The 17,212-nt window shown below is 43.0% G+C and overlaps 1 protein-coding gene across 2 annotated transcripts; it reads left to right on the forward strand.

The window, feature by feature from the left end:
- Window positions 1-244: 244 nt before the first annotated feature.
- LOC103062605 (cytochrome P450 2J6-like) lies at window positions 245-12,515 on the forward strand. Of its 2 annotated transcripts, XM_088135950.1 has the most exons (9): window positions 245-919; window positions 6,791-6,953; window positions 7,423-7,575; window positions 8,748-8,908; window positions 9,105-9,278; window positions 9,802-9,940; window positions 10,165-10,352; window positions 11,056-11,197; window positions 12,187-12,515. In XM_088135950.1, exons 1-9 carry the CDS (start codon window positions 761-763, stop codon window positions 12,375-12,377), a joined length of 1,470 nt encoding a protein of 489 aa, XP_087992076.1. In that variant the 5' UTR covers window positions 245-760; the 3' UTR covers window positions 12,378-12,515. The 2 variants fall into 2 exon arrangements, with proteins under 2 accessions (XP_087992076.1, XP_087992077.1); XM_088135951.1 differs by lacking the exon at window positions 6,791-6,953 and having other exon boundaries at window positions 828-919.
- The last annotated feature ends 4,697 nt before the right edge of the window (window positions 12,516-17,212 follow it).

Consider the following 17,212-nt stretch of genomic DNA (forward strand, 5'->3'; position numbering starts at 1 on the left):
CTGTTTGTTGTATCAAGCTTTTCGCAACAGTTGTGGGGCCCTGCATTCTAGAGAGAGATAAGAAAAATCTTGTATGCCATTCCCTTGGTAACCAGAAGAAAAAGTTACAGTTAAGTTTACCTTCCTAAGAACCACCTTTCACTTGCTCAGACCGTCCCCAAAATCCCTTGTATGGGTATGAGGGGATGTACTATCTGATTACAGATTTAAATGTCTATAAAGCCTCTGATGTTTGTTTTGTGAGGTGTGATTTCATCAACATCTTTTGTTAATGTGTTGATTGGGGTCACCCAGCTGTGTCTTGATCAAAATACATCTGCTATTCATCAGAAGTCTCATCTCAAGTCTTCTTATTGGCATTTCATTGAAACTTGGGAAATAAAGTGCCATACAGAAGGTTATACTCAAGAAGTTCTTACTAGTTCAGTATGAAGGAGGGACACGAACACTTAACTGCATTTGATGCCAGGCATGGCAAATTTGAATAACCAGGGTTGCCTTTTGTTGGTGAATTGTGAGGCAGTCTTGGATGAAATTTTTTCGGGCATTTTAGACAAGTAGGTAGTGATACATTTTGACAACATATAAACTTTTCCTGAGGATCCTGATATTAATTTCCTGTTTGCCAAACAGCAGCTTGTGTCATCTGGCTTCGGTTCAGAGTTTACCTTTCATCGAGACCTTAAAAATTTAATCACTGGCTGAGTTGCCAGAGACACAGCAGCAGAGAAAGAGAGAGCGAGGCTTCCCTGCTTTCAACATGGCTGCTTTCAGCTGGCTGATCGTTCTTTCCCTGCTAGTCCTCTGGTTCTGGAAGAGCAGACGTCCCAAAGGTTTCCCTTCAGGGCCTTGGCACCTGCCCCTGATTGGGAATCTCCTTCAGGTCAGGATCGGGAACCTTCAGAAGGACTTGGATCAGGTAAGGCTCCTTATTTTCCCTCAGATTAAACTCCACGGAGTGAATCTGCCACAATTTTTGCTCCTGCAGAAAGAACTGAGAGGAGATGGCTCTTTCTGTTAGCTTTTCTACATGAGACACAATTTTTGCTTGCCACAGGATTTAGAGAAAAAAATTTAGATGAGAACATATTTGCCATTTGATGCAGAGGAATCCTAATTCCTGCTGGAACTTAACTTCTTCTGAAAGATTCATTCGCTCTTTAAGGTGAATTCAGTTCCATTCCAATTTTGCAAAGGAAACCCTCCCCTTCCAAAAAGTACTGGAGAAATCCGGTACTTTAGAAGGCTAAAAAGGGTGTGTTTGTCTGCCTGAATGAGTAGTTTATGATTCAGTTTCAGCTGAATCCCAAATCTGTCAATTCTTTTTTCTTTCCTGCCCTGCTCCCAAAAGTTTTTATTGCTGTATATTTTGAAAGAATATAAAAGATAGATGGCAGAGATAGAAGAATCAAGTACAGGTGGAAAAACAGCAAATCTATTACAGGTAGTCTTTAAGCAGGCTCTAACGATGAGGCTCTTACATAAAAGCTTTGGTAATAAGGGGGTAATTGTGGGGGATCGCACTTTGCCTTTGCACCCAGGAGCTGTTTGGACGCTCAGAAGTGGTGAGAGTTTGCAAAGGAAGAGTTTTCCCATGCTGTCCCTGCGTGTTTCTGGCCTGTCCTTAGACAAGTGGGGCCAAAGGCCCTGAGCCCTTGGGAAAGGGGGTCTCCCAGGTCCCGTAGCAGTGCCTCACCCGCAAACAAGCTGGGTTCTCACAGAGCCTCGTTGGCAGGTTTATAATAAGGAAGATGGTGTTTAGAGATATGAGATGACAAATGTCAGATTCAGCCAGCACGGCAGGGCCAATGCCACTGTTCAGTTTCACCTCCCCTAGTCAATTTCACCACCTCTGGCGCAGGCAGCGGAAAAGAGGAAGTTAATTCCCAGCAGGTGGCGGCCATTGACTCAGGGCAGGAGCGGATACTTTGCATCACAGCCGGCTTCCCTCAAGCGCCCCAGGCAACACACCCCCCAGCGGCAATCGGCAAGTGATTAAGAAGCCCTGGCTTAGCCTGCAGAAGAAAAGCCCAACTAACTCAACGACCCCACAAACAAAGGACAGTAATCAGGGAGACAAAGAAACAGGGCTGAATCTGCCATTTGGGCGAGGGGGAGAATAACCCAGGCAATGGGGAGAAGCGCGGGAACGGGGAACCTATAAAACGCTATGTAATCTGTGCCAAGCCAACTCTGGCTTTCTTTGTATCTACCTGCATTACACCCGAGTAAACTTCTTTGGCTGAACCTATGTTTCATGAGAGTTTCATTCGGTGCTGAATGTGGTAACTCTTAGAGCAAACTGGACTCTGTTCTTTAGTGCCTGCTTATCTGAACTTTTGTTAGGGTAGGGCTGCTTTGATCCTCTTTCTCACAAGACTTTCGGTTCTTGGGAAACAATCAGATAACATGAGCAACAAAAACCTTCTTGTGATGTTTTTCACCTTTATTCATAACATTTTATTGGAAGGTAAGGCTTTTTCTAAAGTCAGCATACCTACTTAAACTCACTTGTGTAGGTATCAAGTTTGAAAGCTCTCCTGTGTATCACAGTTAGAGAAGGGTATTAATTATGCTTGGCTGGAAATGTCTGAGGCTAGCAGGATGTTGCCATCCTCAGGAGAGGGCCTTAGGCCCATCTGCCCTGAATAAGTATGTCCCTTTCCATGATCTCCTCCATCTCCATTCTTCTTGGATCTTGGCAATCCACTCAAGACTGTTTCAGTAAGGGGCATGTTGCGGACCCCACCAGGCAAGGAGTTTTGGCTGGTGGGGTTCATGAAGAGGGCCTTTTCTGCCATGGACCCCGCCCTGTGGAACAGCTTGCCACCTGAGGTGCAGGCTGTTTTTGCCTTTGTAGTTTTGCTTGGGTTCTGGTCAGGGCTACCGAGCCAGGTTCTGTTTGAGGTGGTGCTTTAGGGATTACCGGAGCAACCACCTGTTCTCTTTGGCTGTTATGCTGAGGTAGCCTCGATAATGCATTGGCTAAAAAGTTTTTCCCTCCAGAGATGAATTTTAAAGTGAACTTGAACTGGCTGAAAAATTGGGCCCAGCATACTTGTTTGGGAGATAATTTTCTCGGAGTTGTCAGGGATTCTAAATTTTTGTGGTCCATCCACACCTCAAAAGGGTGTGATCCTCCTTCAAGGAGGTGCCTCCACGTCATAAGGGCCCAACGTACTGCAAAAGCCTCCTTTTCCCAGATGAGCCACCTTCCTTCTGTTTCAGTAAATTTGCGAGAAATATAAGCACAGGGCTTGAGTAACCCCCCTTCATCTTTTTGGAGCAAGACAGTTCCAATTGCTACGTCAGAGGCAACGGCTTGAATTACAAAAGGTTTGTCTGGGTCTGGGTGTTTTAAAATAGGTTCTGCTGTAAACAAGGTTTTTAAAGCCTCAAAGGCCTTTTGGCACTCCTCTGTCCATATTAACGGGCCCCCCGGCTTTTGGGCTTTCACTGAACCTTTGCCCTTTGTTTTTAGCAAGTCTGTTAACGGCAAAGCAACTTGTGCAAAATTTGGAATTAACTGGCGATAGAAGTTCGCAAAGCCTAAAAACCTTTGTAATTGCCTCCGGGTTTTGGGTGGTTCCCAACCCAAAACATCTTTCACATTTGCCGGATCCATTTCAATCCCTGAATTGGAAATACGATACCCCAAGTAGTCTACTTGTTCCTTATGAAATTCGCATTTTGACAGCTTGGCATATTACTGAGCCTCCTCCTCCTCCAGTTCAGCGTTGGTTTGGCGAGTGGTTTTGTCAGGATCCGCACTTGCCTCTTGTTCCTCTCCAACCGATCCGTCTTTATAAATGACGAGGTCTGGGAACAGCGATTCTGTTCCCGCCGCCGCCGTTCCTCTCTTGCCTTTGGTACTGCCGGGTTTCTGGGCAGGACCCGAGGGTTTCCTCGGTTCCACTGCTTGCACAATCGGCAGTTTGGGACAAGTGGGCGCGAAATGCCCCGGTTCTCTGCAGCGGAAACAGGCTCGTGGTCTTGCCGCTCTAGGATATTTCTTGTCTCCTCCTCTCGCTGGTAGTTTCCGGGGCGCCTGCGCAAAACCGCCAGTTTTCCGCTCAAATTCCGGATCCACCGATTTCCACTCAGCTTCTACTTCTGCAGCGTGCTCAATCCATCTGTCTAGGGTGTTTGGGCTTCCTCAGGCGAAGGCTAATTTCCACAAGTCGCGCCGCATGCCTTGCTGGAAGCAGGTGATCTTAAACTGCTCCAGCCTATCCGGCAGTTTCCCCGCAATGTTGCGAAATTCCAGGCCGTACTCGCCGATGCTGTGATTCCCCTGCCGCGCTTTATTCAGCGCTGAGCGGGCCTTGGCGACTGTTCCCGGATCCTCAAATCTCCGCCGCAGAGCGGTTAGGAATCGGCCAAGGTGGCGTAGTTCAGGTGCTTGTGCTGCACGAAGTTGAATCAACCACTCTCCTGCTTTCCCGGTGAGCGCTCTGCAAATGTAGATCATGTGCTCTCGGTCGGAGGTGAATAGATGGCTTGTTTGCTCCATGCACATGGTGACTTGGGCCATAAAGCTCGGCACTTCATTCGGTTCACCGCTAAACTTCTCGGTTAGCCGCCACCGTTTTAGGAGGACATCTAGGTTGGCCTGGGCTGGGAAGACTCGTCGCTGGATCCCCGGGGCGGCTGCGGGCACCGCAGCTGGGGCAGCCGGGAGTCCCTGCGCCTCCAGAGCCACTGGGGTCGCCGTCGTGGAGGTGGTAGGGGGGGCCAGTAGCGATTCTTCCGCCCCTTCTTCTCCGCATTCCCCTCCCTTTCGCGACCCCTGAACAAACCTGAGCGCCGGATTAGGTCACTCATCCCCATCAATTCTCTCCTCATCATGCTGTTCTCGGATTGTAGTATCTGCACGCACTCCTTCAGGGCTCCCACTCGGGTGGATTCGATTCTCCCCGTAGTCAGTGCCCAGCATTGTTCAGGCGCCATGTCCAGGAACGACATTCCCCCAGCCAACTCTTCCATGCTCCATAACTTGGTCACATGCCGTTCGGGTTTCCGTGGTGGTGGGAACCGAGCGTAGGTGGTTGTTGGGGTTCCTACTTCCTCCTCCAATACCTCCCCTTCTGCTCCAAGCAGGGGGCCTTCTTCTTCCATCTCCGCAGTCGCGGGAGGTTTTTCGAGAGGGTTTTCCACGGTGGATAATTCCCCGGGTAAATCCCCCGTAGAAAAGGGGTGAGACTCAACAAAATGTCAGAGTCTGCACACTCAGTCCCAAAGTTCAGTAAATCCTCTGGAGACCAAAAGTTCCATCAGAGATTTCTTTATTCAGGAGAAGCATACAGCATCATAGTTTGGTGAGTCTAATTCTACAAAGCAAAGCCTTGTACTTTTAAGCCCAAATTCCCCCCCTTCTAGGGTTCCTTTCCTGCTTGCAGCTCTTCGTGCCTTGCCCCGGTTCTCACACCTCCTGGCCTTGGATGTCTGTTTCAAGATAGAGATAATGGCACCTGGCCTCCTCTCCCCCCTTTTTATGGCAGGTCAAGCAAACGGTTTAAAATAACATTCCCACTATTCTACTATTCATCTATGCTTAGCAATAAAAGTAAAAGCAATAAAAACAATTGAAGGTCCTGGTTTGCGTAGATGAGGTGCAGGCTGTCCCCACTTTCCTGGCCTTCCAAAAAGGTGTAAAAGCATGGCTATGCCAGATGGCCTGGGGGCCTGAAGAGAGCTCACAGTGCTGGAACTTGCTGATGGGATGATTGATACTGCTTCCCCCGTCTTCCTGAATTGTATACTGGCTTGGATAGAATTGTTACTTGTGATTTTAATTGGAGGATACTTATACTTTTATTGCTTTTATTGTCTTGGTTTTTAATTGTAAGGTGCCCAGAGTCACCCTCTGGGGGAGGTGGGCAGCATATAAATTTAATAATACATAAAAAATCTCCTCCATCCCCATTCTCCTAGGATCTTGGCAATCCACTCAAGAGCATTTCAGTAATCTTCTCCCTGGCAGCTCTGGCAAGGACAAGTTTTCAGCACCTCCAAACGATCCTGGTCCACCAGTCATTTCCTAACTCTCCCCTTCCTGCAGGCTTCTACTTGGTGGAAGACTTTCTGTGTAAATGTAGTCCATAATTCCCTTAGTTCTAAACACAGATTGCTTAGAATTGTCCTTCTGCATGAGGAGAAAAGGGGAGTGGAAGGACATTTCGGGGGAGGCACACAGTGGAGCAATAGCTCAGCGCCTTCCTTGATGGGGCATCACTGCAGGGTTTGTAACTAACACTTCTAAGAAAAGTGCTTGGCCAAGAAAATCATTCTGCACTTCTGCCAGATGTGATAAATATCACTCTCTTGATAAGGGATCCCATTAAAATTTTGCATGCAGAATGCTTACAGTTACGCTTCTGCATGAAGAGGAAAGGGAAGTGGCTGGATGTTTTGGGGAGGCACTCAGTGCAGCTATAGGTAATTTTCAGCCCCTTCCTTGATCTTGCATCACTGCAGAGTTTGTTTCTAACACTTCTCCTAAGAAGAGTGCTTGGCCAAGAAAAACATTCTGAACTTCTACCAGATAAGATGCAAATCACTCTCTTGCTTTGGGGTCCCATTAAAGTTTTGTATATAGAATGCTTACAGTTACCTCTATGCATGAATAGGAAGGAGCATTGTCTGAACACTGTGGGGAATGGAGTAGAATGGAGCTCTGGATAGGTTTCTCATACTCAGCCTTGATGAAGTTTCATGTTGCAAGATTGCAGTGTTTGGCCCCAACTAATTTCCAAAGGCCTCTATGCTAATCCTGGCTACTTCATTTCAGCTAGGAAAAAAATATGGTCCAGTCTTCAGTGTTTATCTTGGAGGAACACCTGCAGTCATAACTCATGGATTTCCTTCAGCAAAAGAGGTCCTTGTGATAAAAGGCAAGGAATTTGCTGGGAGGCCAGACTTTCCTATAATGGATGCCCTCAGTAAAAAAAAAGGTAACTGAATGTAATTTCCAAGCCCTTTTTTTCCTTTTCCAAATGCCTGTTTGGTCTTGGGAAGACCCCAAGTTATCCATTCTGTTGTCTATCTACCAATATCCCTTTTTCTCTGCATTCTGGAGTGCTGACCAAAAGATTCCAGTAAGAGAAGGAATAATCTCTTGAAATGTTAGAATTACTCCCTTCTCCTTTTTTCTTTTTAAACACTGATGAATAATCGTATACTAGAGATTTTGGCATTCAGCTGCAAAAGCTCATACTTCTTTCTTAGACCATGAGAGAAACTACTCAAAGTATTTTGCTTGGCATTATTATGTTCTACTAATTGAGCATTAATTGTTTAGTAATTCTCTGTTCATATACTAAAATTATTATTTTTGAAAATATACCTTTCTTTTAAAAATCAATCAATCAATCATTACGTTTAAACAAGATACAGGTGAATGACTGTTGGATGATTTTTTAGGTATACTGACAGTAAGATATGGTGAAGTCTGGAAGGAGCAAAGAAAGTTTTCACTGATGCTTCTCAGAAACTTTGGAGTGGGCAAGAAATCAATGGAGGAAAAGATCTTGGAGGAGGCAACTTATCTGATTGAGGCATTCACTGAAGAGACAAGTAAGTTCTCCTGGGACAGGATGGGATGGCTAGGGAATCGTCATTTCAGTGTTGATTCTTTGTCCAGAGGACACAACTCAATTGACCTCCAAATTGACCACTGGGTGTGTGTATTGAAGAAGAGTGGGAGAAGCTCAGAATTCTGGTTGCACAAAATTCCAAGCTCTATTGACCAAAATAAGACACACTGTTCATTTTGTCTCTGTGCTTGGCATGTTTGTAAAGCAACAGTCCTGTGACTTTCTTAGCGTGGGAGCTACCAATTAGAATTCTGAGAATGCTTTTGGATCTCCATAGAAAACTGGGGAAAAGGTGGGAGAGTCATCATATATAAAACAGCCAGCCTAGGAAACATACTTATTCGCCAACCTCTGTTTTCATGGAACGCTCTTTGCCATCCTTCACTGCGCCCACCTCCCACCATGCTCCATGCTGCCCCTGTGATGACCTAGTAGCCTTTCCTCAAGGCGATGATCTCCAGAAGTGTTGGACTAAAAGTCAATCATCTCTACTGGCAATGCTCACCAGGATATGTTTGCAATGGAGTTAAGTCCAACATGGCAACATATTGAGATTGGACTAAGAATACATATTTAGCAGTTCATGATGGAAAGCAGAAATCTCAAGGATTACTCAGGTTCTGAATCATGGAAGAGAAGCAAGAAATGCTTTAGATGAAATGTTTTCCTTTGACTGTTCATTCATCACTTCCTTCAATGTATGGAGCTTGTCACCTAATTTTTCTAGCTGTCCCAAAAGATATACAGTAATGATAATGTCACAGACATATTCTTTGTCTTGATAGTCCCCAAGCAGTCTTTTTAATTGTACATTACATACAGCTGATACTCCCGGTTGTACTTCTTTTCTGAACTACCTTGCAGGGCTAACACTTTTCAATGTCGTTTCTTTAAAGTTCAGTAAGATTTTTATCTCTTAGAAAAAGATTGAAAATGGCAGACATCATTTGGACCTTGGCGACTCTTTTGCCAAAACGTTCACGGTGAGCTGATTAGAGAACTGGAATCTATAGTGGATTTACTTTGTGTTCTTCCAGTGATGCCTTGGCAACCAGTAAAGCTGCTTAGGGGAGAGCATCTTGTGACTCCCCTAAAGGAACATGCAGGAGGGTGGATCAGTAGAGATCTCTTTTCTTTTCTTTTATTCCACAGGTGTGCCTTTTGATCCTCATGAGTTTCTGCAGAATGCAGTCAGCAACATCATTTTTACCATAATATTTGGGAAACGTTTTGAATATGACAAGAGCTTCCTGAAAACTCTGCTGCATGAGATACATCAAAGTTTGAAAATGGCACTGGGACCGTGGGGCTTGGTATCCTTAACAAGAATTTCTGTATTGAAATTTTGCCTGATTTGGACATTTGACTCTCTATCAAATAATGAATAAGAGAGATTTCCAAGAACCCTTTAAAATAGAAGGGATCTTTTTCCTGCTCTATAAATCCTACAAAGAAGACTCCATTGTGGTCAAATTAATCAATGTTGGCTTTTCTTGTCTTTGCTGGCAGCTTTACAACGTGGTGCCCTTAGTGAGGAGGCTTCCTCTGCCCCATCAGAGAATACTAACATCTTCAAAGAAAGTAGAAGCTTTTTTTGAAAAAGAGGTGGAAGAGCACAAGGCGACCCTGGTTCCTGGAGAACCCCGGGATTTCACTGATGCATATTTGGAAGAAATGCAGAAGGTAGATTTCTCAGTCTCTTGTTGCTGACTTTGCATTGTTTTCTTTTCCCCTCATGTTGAATCTGTTTAGTCTGACATTACGCCTCATAAAAGTAAAAAAACCCCAAAACATTGATACAGTGACTTTTCTAGATGTTATTCACTTTTTTCCTGGTGGACATGATGTGTGAACGCAGCTATGTGCCCTTGCTTTGCATGTTGTGCAAACCGAGTCACCTAACATAGATCTTTCCATCCAGATGCAGCAGAGGGAAGACTGGGAAGAAACGGCCCTTTGCCTGCTCTGGGGGATCTCTGGGGCACCCTCATGCTCTCCCTGAACTTTTTCTATCATGATGGGTTGTCACTGGAAGAACATGCCGGTTTCTCCTCTCCCTACTTCCTTTCCCCTTTTAGGAATATTTTTTCAGAAAGAAAACCCATGTTTAAATTGCTGTTATCAACTGTATTAAAAAGAAGACATGAGTGGGAGAAGATCCTTTCTCCATTTGATTTTAACAACTTCTTTATTCTAACTTCCAAAGGCAGAGAGGAAAAGTTCCAGTTTTGAAGACGAGCAGCTACGAGTCTTATTGTGTGACCTGTTCTTGGCTGGAACAGAGACAATGGCAGGAACGCTTCTATGGGGATTCCTCTATTTGATGGCCTTCCCAGAGATCCAAGGTAAAGAATTATGAAATTGTCTCCTTGACTAGTAAGAGTAATACCCTCACTTATAATGCAAATGAGGAAGGGTCCTGAATGGGGAGTCAATATCATGGCTGGGAATTCAGTGAGCTACAATCTCATCACTTCTGCTCGGCACTTTGATGGGAAGAATGCCAAACATGTCTACATAGAGTCAATGAAATTTTTTCCAGAAGGTAACTGAGTTCTTGGTTCCTCAGAAAAATGCCAGAAGGAGATAGATGCTGTTCTGGGAAACAATGCAAGCCTGAAGTATGAAGATAGAGAGAACTTGCCCTACACAAATGCCGTCATTCATGAAATCCAACGCATTTCAAATGTTGCTCCTCTTGGACTACCTCACGCAACCATTCAAGATGTACAGCTTTTTGGATATAAAATTCCCAAGGTAACAGCAGAAACCTTTAATTCTTTCCCATGAAGTGAAATGTTGGTGAATCTGCATGTGTCCATCTGTATCTTTCTGGCATGAGGTGTGTGTTTCTATGTAAGAGCAAGAGAAAGCAAGATTTGAGGTCAGTCCTGTTCTTTTATATGGAAGGAAGACATAGCACAGTCAAAGGATAAGAGGAGTTGCTTTTGGACCTCCTTGTATGAAAGTGGAATAGGCTTATTGACCAATTTTTCTGTTGTGTGCTTTGGCAAGTTGGCATAGTTTCCGGGGCTTCTCCAAAGTCCTTGCAGCAAAGGTGGCTTCTGAAAGCTGAGAAATTCTTGCTTACGAATGGTGGCTGAGTGGGGTCTATCTATACAGTGGTACGCAGGAAAGACTTTGGGAGAATGGCCAAGAAATGCTGCGTATTGAATAGTCAGATAAGAGACAGCACAGTCTGCAGCTGTATAGTGGAAGCGAAGAGGCTCAGAAGAGACCCTCTGTAGGTTCTCAGGCTGTAAAGAAGACAGCAGGAGAAATGTCCCTTCAGAATTGCAAGATTCTGTTAATGTAGCTTTAGAATAAACTAGAATTAGCTGATCTGGCCATATTTCCTGTCTGGTCTACCTACTAAGGCTGACACTCTGGTAGAGCATTCTCAGCCATGTCTGACAATGAGGACTTTCTTCCACTTGACCTACTTGTCTTGGCTTTGCAGGACACCATGGTTTTTGTCAATCTCCATTCTGCCCATTTTGATGAATCTCAGTGGAAGTTCCCAAAAGAGTTCAACCCCTCCAACTTCTTGAATGAAAAGGGAGAGTTTGTGAAGCCGGAAGCCTTTTTGGCATTTTCAGCAGGTAAATTATTCCCTCCCTCCCTCTCACAAACACACACACACACAACAGACACACACTTTAGTGGCAACACACCCTGAACCCCAAACTACCCAACCTTGAGAGACTTATGGAAATCAGCTCCTGGGTGCAGCTTATAATTCAGTATCTCAAGTAAAAATGGGGTTGAAAAAAACACAAGTAACCATTTTGAATGTGGTCATCCCAGAACAGCGGAAAAATGTTTCCTTGTAGCCATGGAATTCACTCTGGGGATATTGTCCCCTTTGTCCAGTATCTGAAAGCATTGTGGGAGGTTTTCCATGTGAATGTCTCCTTGGAAAATGTTGGGCATGATAAAGCAGAGGAAATGGTAAATTCCTGAACCACATTCAGACAAATCTTCTATCTTCCTCTGAACAGCTGCCTGAGAGGATATAGATTCTTCCAGGCAAGATGCTCACAGGAGGTTTTTCTCTAATAGTATATACTTCTTGGGGAGGGATCAGAATGGAAAAATTACAGCCATTGGGATATTTTCACTATTGTGGGCCAGAAGGTGTTGCACTATTAGATGCCTGAAGGAAGAATAAACATAATCTTTATTGAGGAAAATGGCCTATGACAAGAAAGGCTGAGTTACTTAAGTTTTTCTACAGCTAAGAGCCTCTATTGGGCTCTCTGCATGATGGAGAAAGCATGAGACAGGTAAGTGCCTGTAATGCACAGGTCAGAGTCGGGCAAGAAAAGAGGAATTGAACAGGGAGAGGGAAGAAGTGAATATCGACTTGAGAATATCAGTCTAAGCAGTAGAAGACGTGCTGTATAGAGTCATAGAAAGTAAGTCTTTTAGAGAAGGAAAGAAGAAAACAACCTCACAAACTTTGCCCACCTGCTGAGATTTGGGATCATTGTGTGGAAGACCAAACAGGTCCAGAGGTTGAAAAAGGTTGGAGTGCTCAGCTGGCTGAATGGCTGTTCTCTTCTCCTTCACTTTCCCTTTTCCTTTTCAGGACCAAGAGCCTGCTTAGGGGAAAACCTGGCCCGGATGGAGCTCTTCCTCTTCTTCACCAGCATTTTGAGAAACTTCCAGTTATTGTGGCCAGATAAAACACAAGCACCAGATTTTACATCACACTATCTGGTTACACAATCCCCATCTCGCTTTAAGATGTCACTGAAATGTCGCCAGGCAAGTGAATAGGGCTAGGTGAGGATCTGCAAGACGACTGATTCAAGATGATCTCATTCTCTGCAACAGCCAGCGACCATCTCTTCTTCAACTTCACTACTTAAAATCTTTTTTAGAAATAGAAATAAAGTGCTGTCTTATGACAAATGATCCAGTGGATGATCCGTCTTGTTTATGATGATGGTGCAATTCACATTTCCAGGTCTCTGCTCTCTTTCTCCAAGGTTCCTGGAAGGAAGAATGGAGAAGAGCAAAGCCCACAGCTGGTGTATGAAATGGCTCTTCCTGGCATGAGAATCCAGGGCCCTTTCAGAACAGGCGACAAGGAGGTTCCTGGCTGCTGGGGGCCCACCTGCCTTGCTCTTTGCCAGTCAACCTGACAAGCAAGGCCAGGTGAAGAAAGAGAGACCACCAGGATTCCAGGAATGCTACTTCGTTTCTGAGGCCCTAGTTAGAGCAGGGCTTCTCAACCGTGGTCCCACAGAAGCAGAGAGTTCTGTGAGAGGTTACGAGGGGTTCCCTGGGAGATCATGATTTATTTAAAAAATTATTTCAAATTCGGGCAATACACTCTCCCAGTGGTGAGCAGAAGCCAAACAAAAATCTAGTCACAACCCTTTCTGGTAGCGTGCTGTAGGAATATGTTTATTTGGTTGAATCCATTCATAATTTTTGATATGAGATAGGGGAGACTGTTGATAACAGGCGAATGGTATATTGCAGGTCTTGGGTAATAAGATTAAGAGAAGACAAGAAATATAAATATCAACCTTTATATGTATTTCAAAATATACAAAAGAGAAAAATTAGGCATAAAACATATCTTCAACTATACATAAAAATAACAACAAACAAATAATATAATACAAATATACCAAGACAGCAGGGAATTAAACAATGAGCCTAAAAGGAAAAATCAGAAAAGGCAGAACAAGTAAGAAGAAGAATACTTCTCTTATACAGAGTTCGCCCCCTGATCCAATTATGTTCACAGGCAAAAAGCAATCTCTTGTTAACTCTATAGTTAATTCTGTTAAATCTGTAGATCTTGCAAATATCCAACCCCCCTTCTCAAGATCTTATCAGCATAATCATTATTAACTAGAATTAAACATATTCAACATTTCATGAAAATGTAGAAACTTTTCTCTTGTTAATGGCTTGGTTAAAATGTCAGCAACCATTTCATCAATAGGACAATATACAATATCTATTAGTCCCTTCTGGTATAAATCCTTTACAAATTGACACCTTAATCCAATCACTCTACTTCTTGCCTTAATACTTTCTCCTTTACATATAGTAATACAGGCTTGGTTGTCTTCAAACATCACAACTGGTGTAGGTTCATTAATACCAAAGTCCTTTAATAAATGTAGAATCCGTTCCAAATCGTTGCATGCATTCACTGCTGACATACATTCTGCTTCCGCTGAGGATTGAGCCACAGGTCTGTTTCCTACTAGTCCAATCAACAAGATTATTTCCAAAATAAAACAGATATTCACTACTTGACTTAATTCCATTGACTCTTCTCCCCAGCTAGCATCCATGTATACAACTAATCTAGGATTTTCACAAGATGATATCTTTACTCTTAAGTCCTCTGTTCCTTTCAAGTATCTCGCCACTCTCTTTATAGCATTCCAATCATGATGTTTTGGTGAACTCACTTTTCTACTTAAAATATTAACGGCTGCTGCAATATCAGGTCTCGTGGTTTTACTCAAATAAAGAAGTTTACCTACAGTTTTTTGGTATTTACCATGATTTGTAAATAACTGTCCGTCCTTCAGTTTTAAATAAGTTAATTCTAAAGGAGTACTTACAGGTTTACAATTTTTCATGCCAAAAAATTCTATAAAGTCCATGATCTTTTGCTTTTGACTTAAGAGAAAACTTCCATCAAGTTTTTCAATTTCCATTCCTAAATAATATTTCGCTTCTCCAAGCTGTTTAATTTCTATTTCAGTCTTTAATTTATTAGCTATTTCATTAATATCCTCCGTGTGTTGACAACATATTAATAAATCATCTACATAGGTCAGGATATATTGATATTGTCCATTCTTAAGTCTCATATACAAGCAGGGATCAGCCTTTCCTTGCTTAAATCCTTGATGATATAAAAGTTTTGTTAACTTATCATACCAACTTTTGGCTGATTGTAAACTTAATAAGACTATGTATGGGCTTAAACAAACAAGATTTTCTTGTCCAATTTTTTGAAATCCTTCAGGCTGCACCATATCCATTTCTTCTAAAAGATCTCCATTTAAGAAAAGCTGTTTTAACATCTAGAAGTTCTACAAACGTATTTCTTGAACAAGCAACATTAAGAAATGTCCTAAATGTTGTATAATTGACCACTGGTGCAAATGTACCAAAATAGTCAACTCCATATCTCTGGGAAAAACCTTTTGCAACCAAACATGCCTTATATTTATCTATACTTCCATCTGAATTATATTTGATTTTATATACCCATTTATTTCCAATAGCCTGTCTATTAGGAGGTAGTTCAGTAAGAGTCCAAACACAATTTTGTTGTAAAGACTGATATTCCTCCTCCATAGCTTCTATCCATTTTTCTCTTTCTAAGATAGAATAAGATTCTAATTTCTTCCCAATTTACTGGTTCTTGCAAATTCTCACAAAATCCATATCTTTCCAGAGGTTTACCTTTATTACTTCTATCTGATCGTCTTACGTTAGTTGTTTGTTCTGTTCCTGTTTCACATGGTTTAATTCTTACTTCCCCTTCTGTTATCAGCATCTCCCAAAGATGGACCTACTGATTGATCAATGATCTCTATATGTAACCCAGTGACCAATTCTTGTGGAACGGTATCTATGCTCTGTAAATCAGTTGTTAGTATAGCCTCAACTGTCTTTTGCATTATATTTCTCTCATCCACATATACAACATTGCAACATTTAACTTCAAGAGTTTTAGGATCAAAGACTCTATACCCTTTCCTCCCAGAGGGATATCCAACAATAATTGCAATTTCAGCTTGTGGATCAAGCTTCCCACTTTTTTCTTTTGGAACATAAGAATATGCTTTAGCACCAAACGTTTTTCTATGCTTTAAACTTGGTTTCTTTCCAAACCATAGTTCAAAAGGTGTTTACCTGTCACTTTACTAGGAATTCTATTATGCAAATAAGCTGCTGTAACAACCGCTTCAGCCCATAAAGAGTCAGGTAGTCCAGCTTGCATCAACATAAATCTAGACATCTCCTGTAATGTTCGATTCAATTTCTCAGAACGTCCATTCTGTTGTGGAGAATAAGATATGGTTACTTTATGTTCTATACCCTGCTGTTCCATAAACCTCTTAAAATCTACTTTACAATATTCTCCACCTCCATCAGTACGTAGTGTTAAGGGTCCCTTACCAAATCGGTTCTTAATTGCGGCTACATAGCACTTAAACCTTTCAAGGGCCTCATCCTTGTTTTTAAGTATATATACATAACTATATTCGCTCTTAAATTCAGTAAAGATAAGAAAATATCTGTTCTTACCTGCAGATAATGGCATAGGACCCACTAGATCTAAATAAACCTCTTCCAAAAAATCCTTATCTTATACATTGGATTGCCCTGAATAACTAGGAGCCGTTCCCTTTGCTTTTATACAGATTTTGCGCCTTTCTTTTGCTTTATCACATTTAACAGCATTAATTCCACTTTGTCAATAATTTTTCAATGCTTTGCATGTTCCTATGAGCTAACTTCACATGCCATGAATAAAGACAAGTTTTATGATCACAAATATCTTGCCTAGTTTGACACATAGGCCTCCCCTCATTTGTTAAAATATTATCATTAACATCAATGATATAATGAAATCCATCTTTTTCATCAACTTTAAGCACAAGACCTCTCAGAACCTGCATCAACCAACAATTGTTAATTTACAAAGCATAGCAGTCAATGGGAGTTTGCTTGATTTGCTTCTGCCAGTTGTGACTGGGGAGGGGGCCTAGTAGTTAAGGGTTGTAATAGGAGTAGTCACGGGAGATGGTGAGGAGCTTAACCTTATATGGGCAATGAGGCCAGACCTGATTGCAGGCAAGGCCAGTGGGGGCCTGCTGGCCAGGAAGGAGCTATGGATCCATGGGAGGAAGGGAAGAGGTCACCACCAGGTGAAGAGGAATTGAGGGACCAAGGCAATTAGGGGAGGGGGGATAAATAGAGGGAAATTTTTCTAGGCTTTAGTTTTAGCAATGTTTTGTTCAAAGCTACATGTACCACAAAATAAAGAAGCATTTTCTGAACCAGGCCTGGTTGCATGAGAATTCTTTGGGATTGGGGTGTGGACATTGTGGACTTGACATTTTGCTAAAACTCTTTGATACTGGATTTTACCCGAGAGGGAACTCTACGAGGAAAAGCCAGCAACTTATAATGGCCTCAGAAGAGCTGCAGAAAAGTTCCCCGGAGCAGCCAACAGATGAGGAGAACAAAATGCTGCAACTGGAGGCAGGTATTACCCGGTGTGATCTGAGAGCAGTTGGGGAGGACACTTGGACAAGCTCCCCACTGATAGGGGTTGAGGAGAGGCACATCCCCCCCGAAGCGCTATTGGGGGCCAAACCGAAGGACCCAGCAAGGCACCTGGCCCACCGCTAGGAACCACCAAGTGACCTGAGCTTTTGGGGAATCTCTGAAGGTTTCACACCTGAGGTACCAGCGTGTCCCAGATGGTCAAGAGCCATGGGGGCTGTATCTGGATTTACCGCCCCATGGGATGAGGGGTGCCGGGTGCGGGAACTGGAAGGCGAAGTACATGCCCTGAAGGAGCATATAAGCCTGCTCGAGCAGCAGAAGGAAAGGAG

Source organism: Python bivittatus, unplaced genomic scaffold, assembly GCF_059951505.1.
Source record: "Python bivittatus isolate LINGU-HERP-01145 unplaced genomic scaffold, Pbiv_v1 ctg000190_np1212, whole genome shotgun sequence".
NCBI lineage: Eukaryota > Metazoa > Chordata > Lepidosauria > Squamata > Pythonidae > Python > Python bivittatus.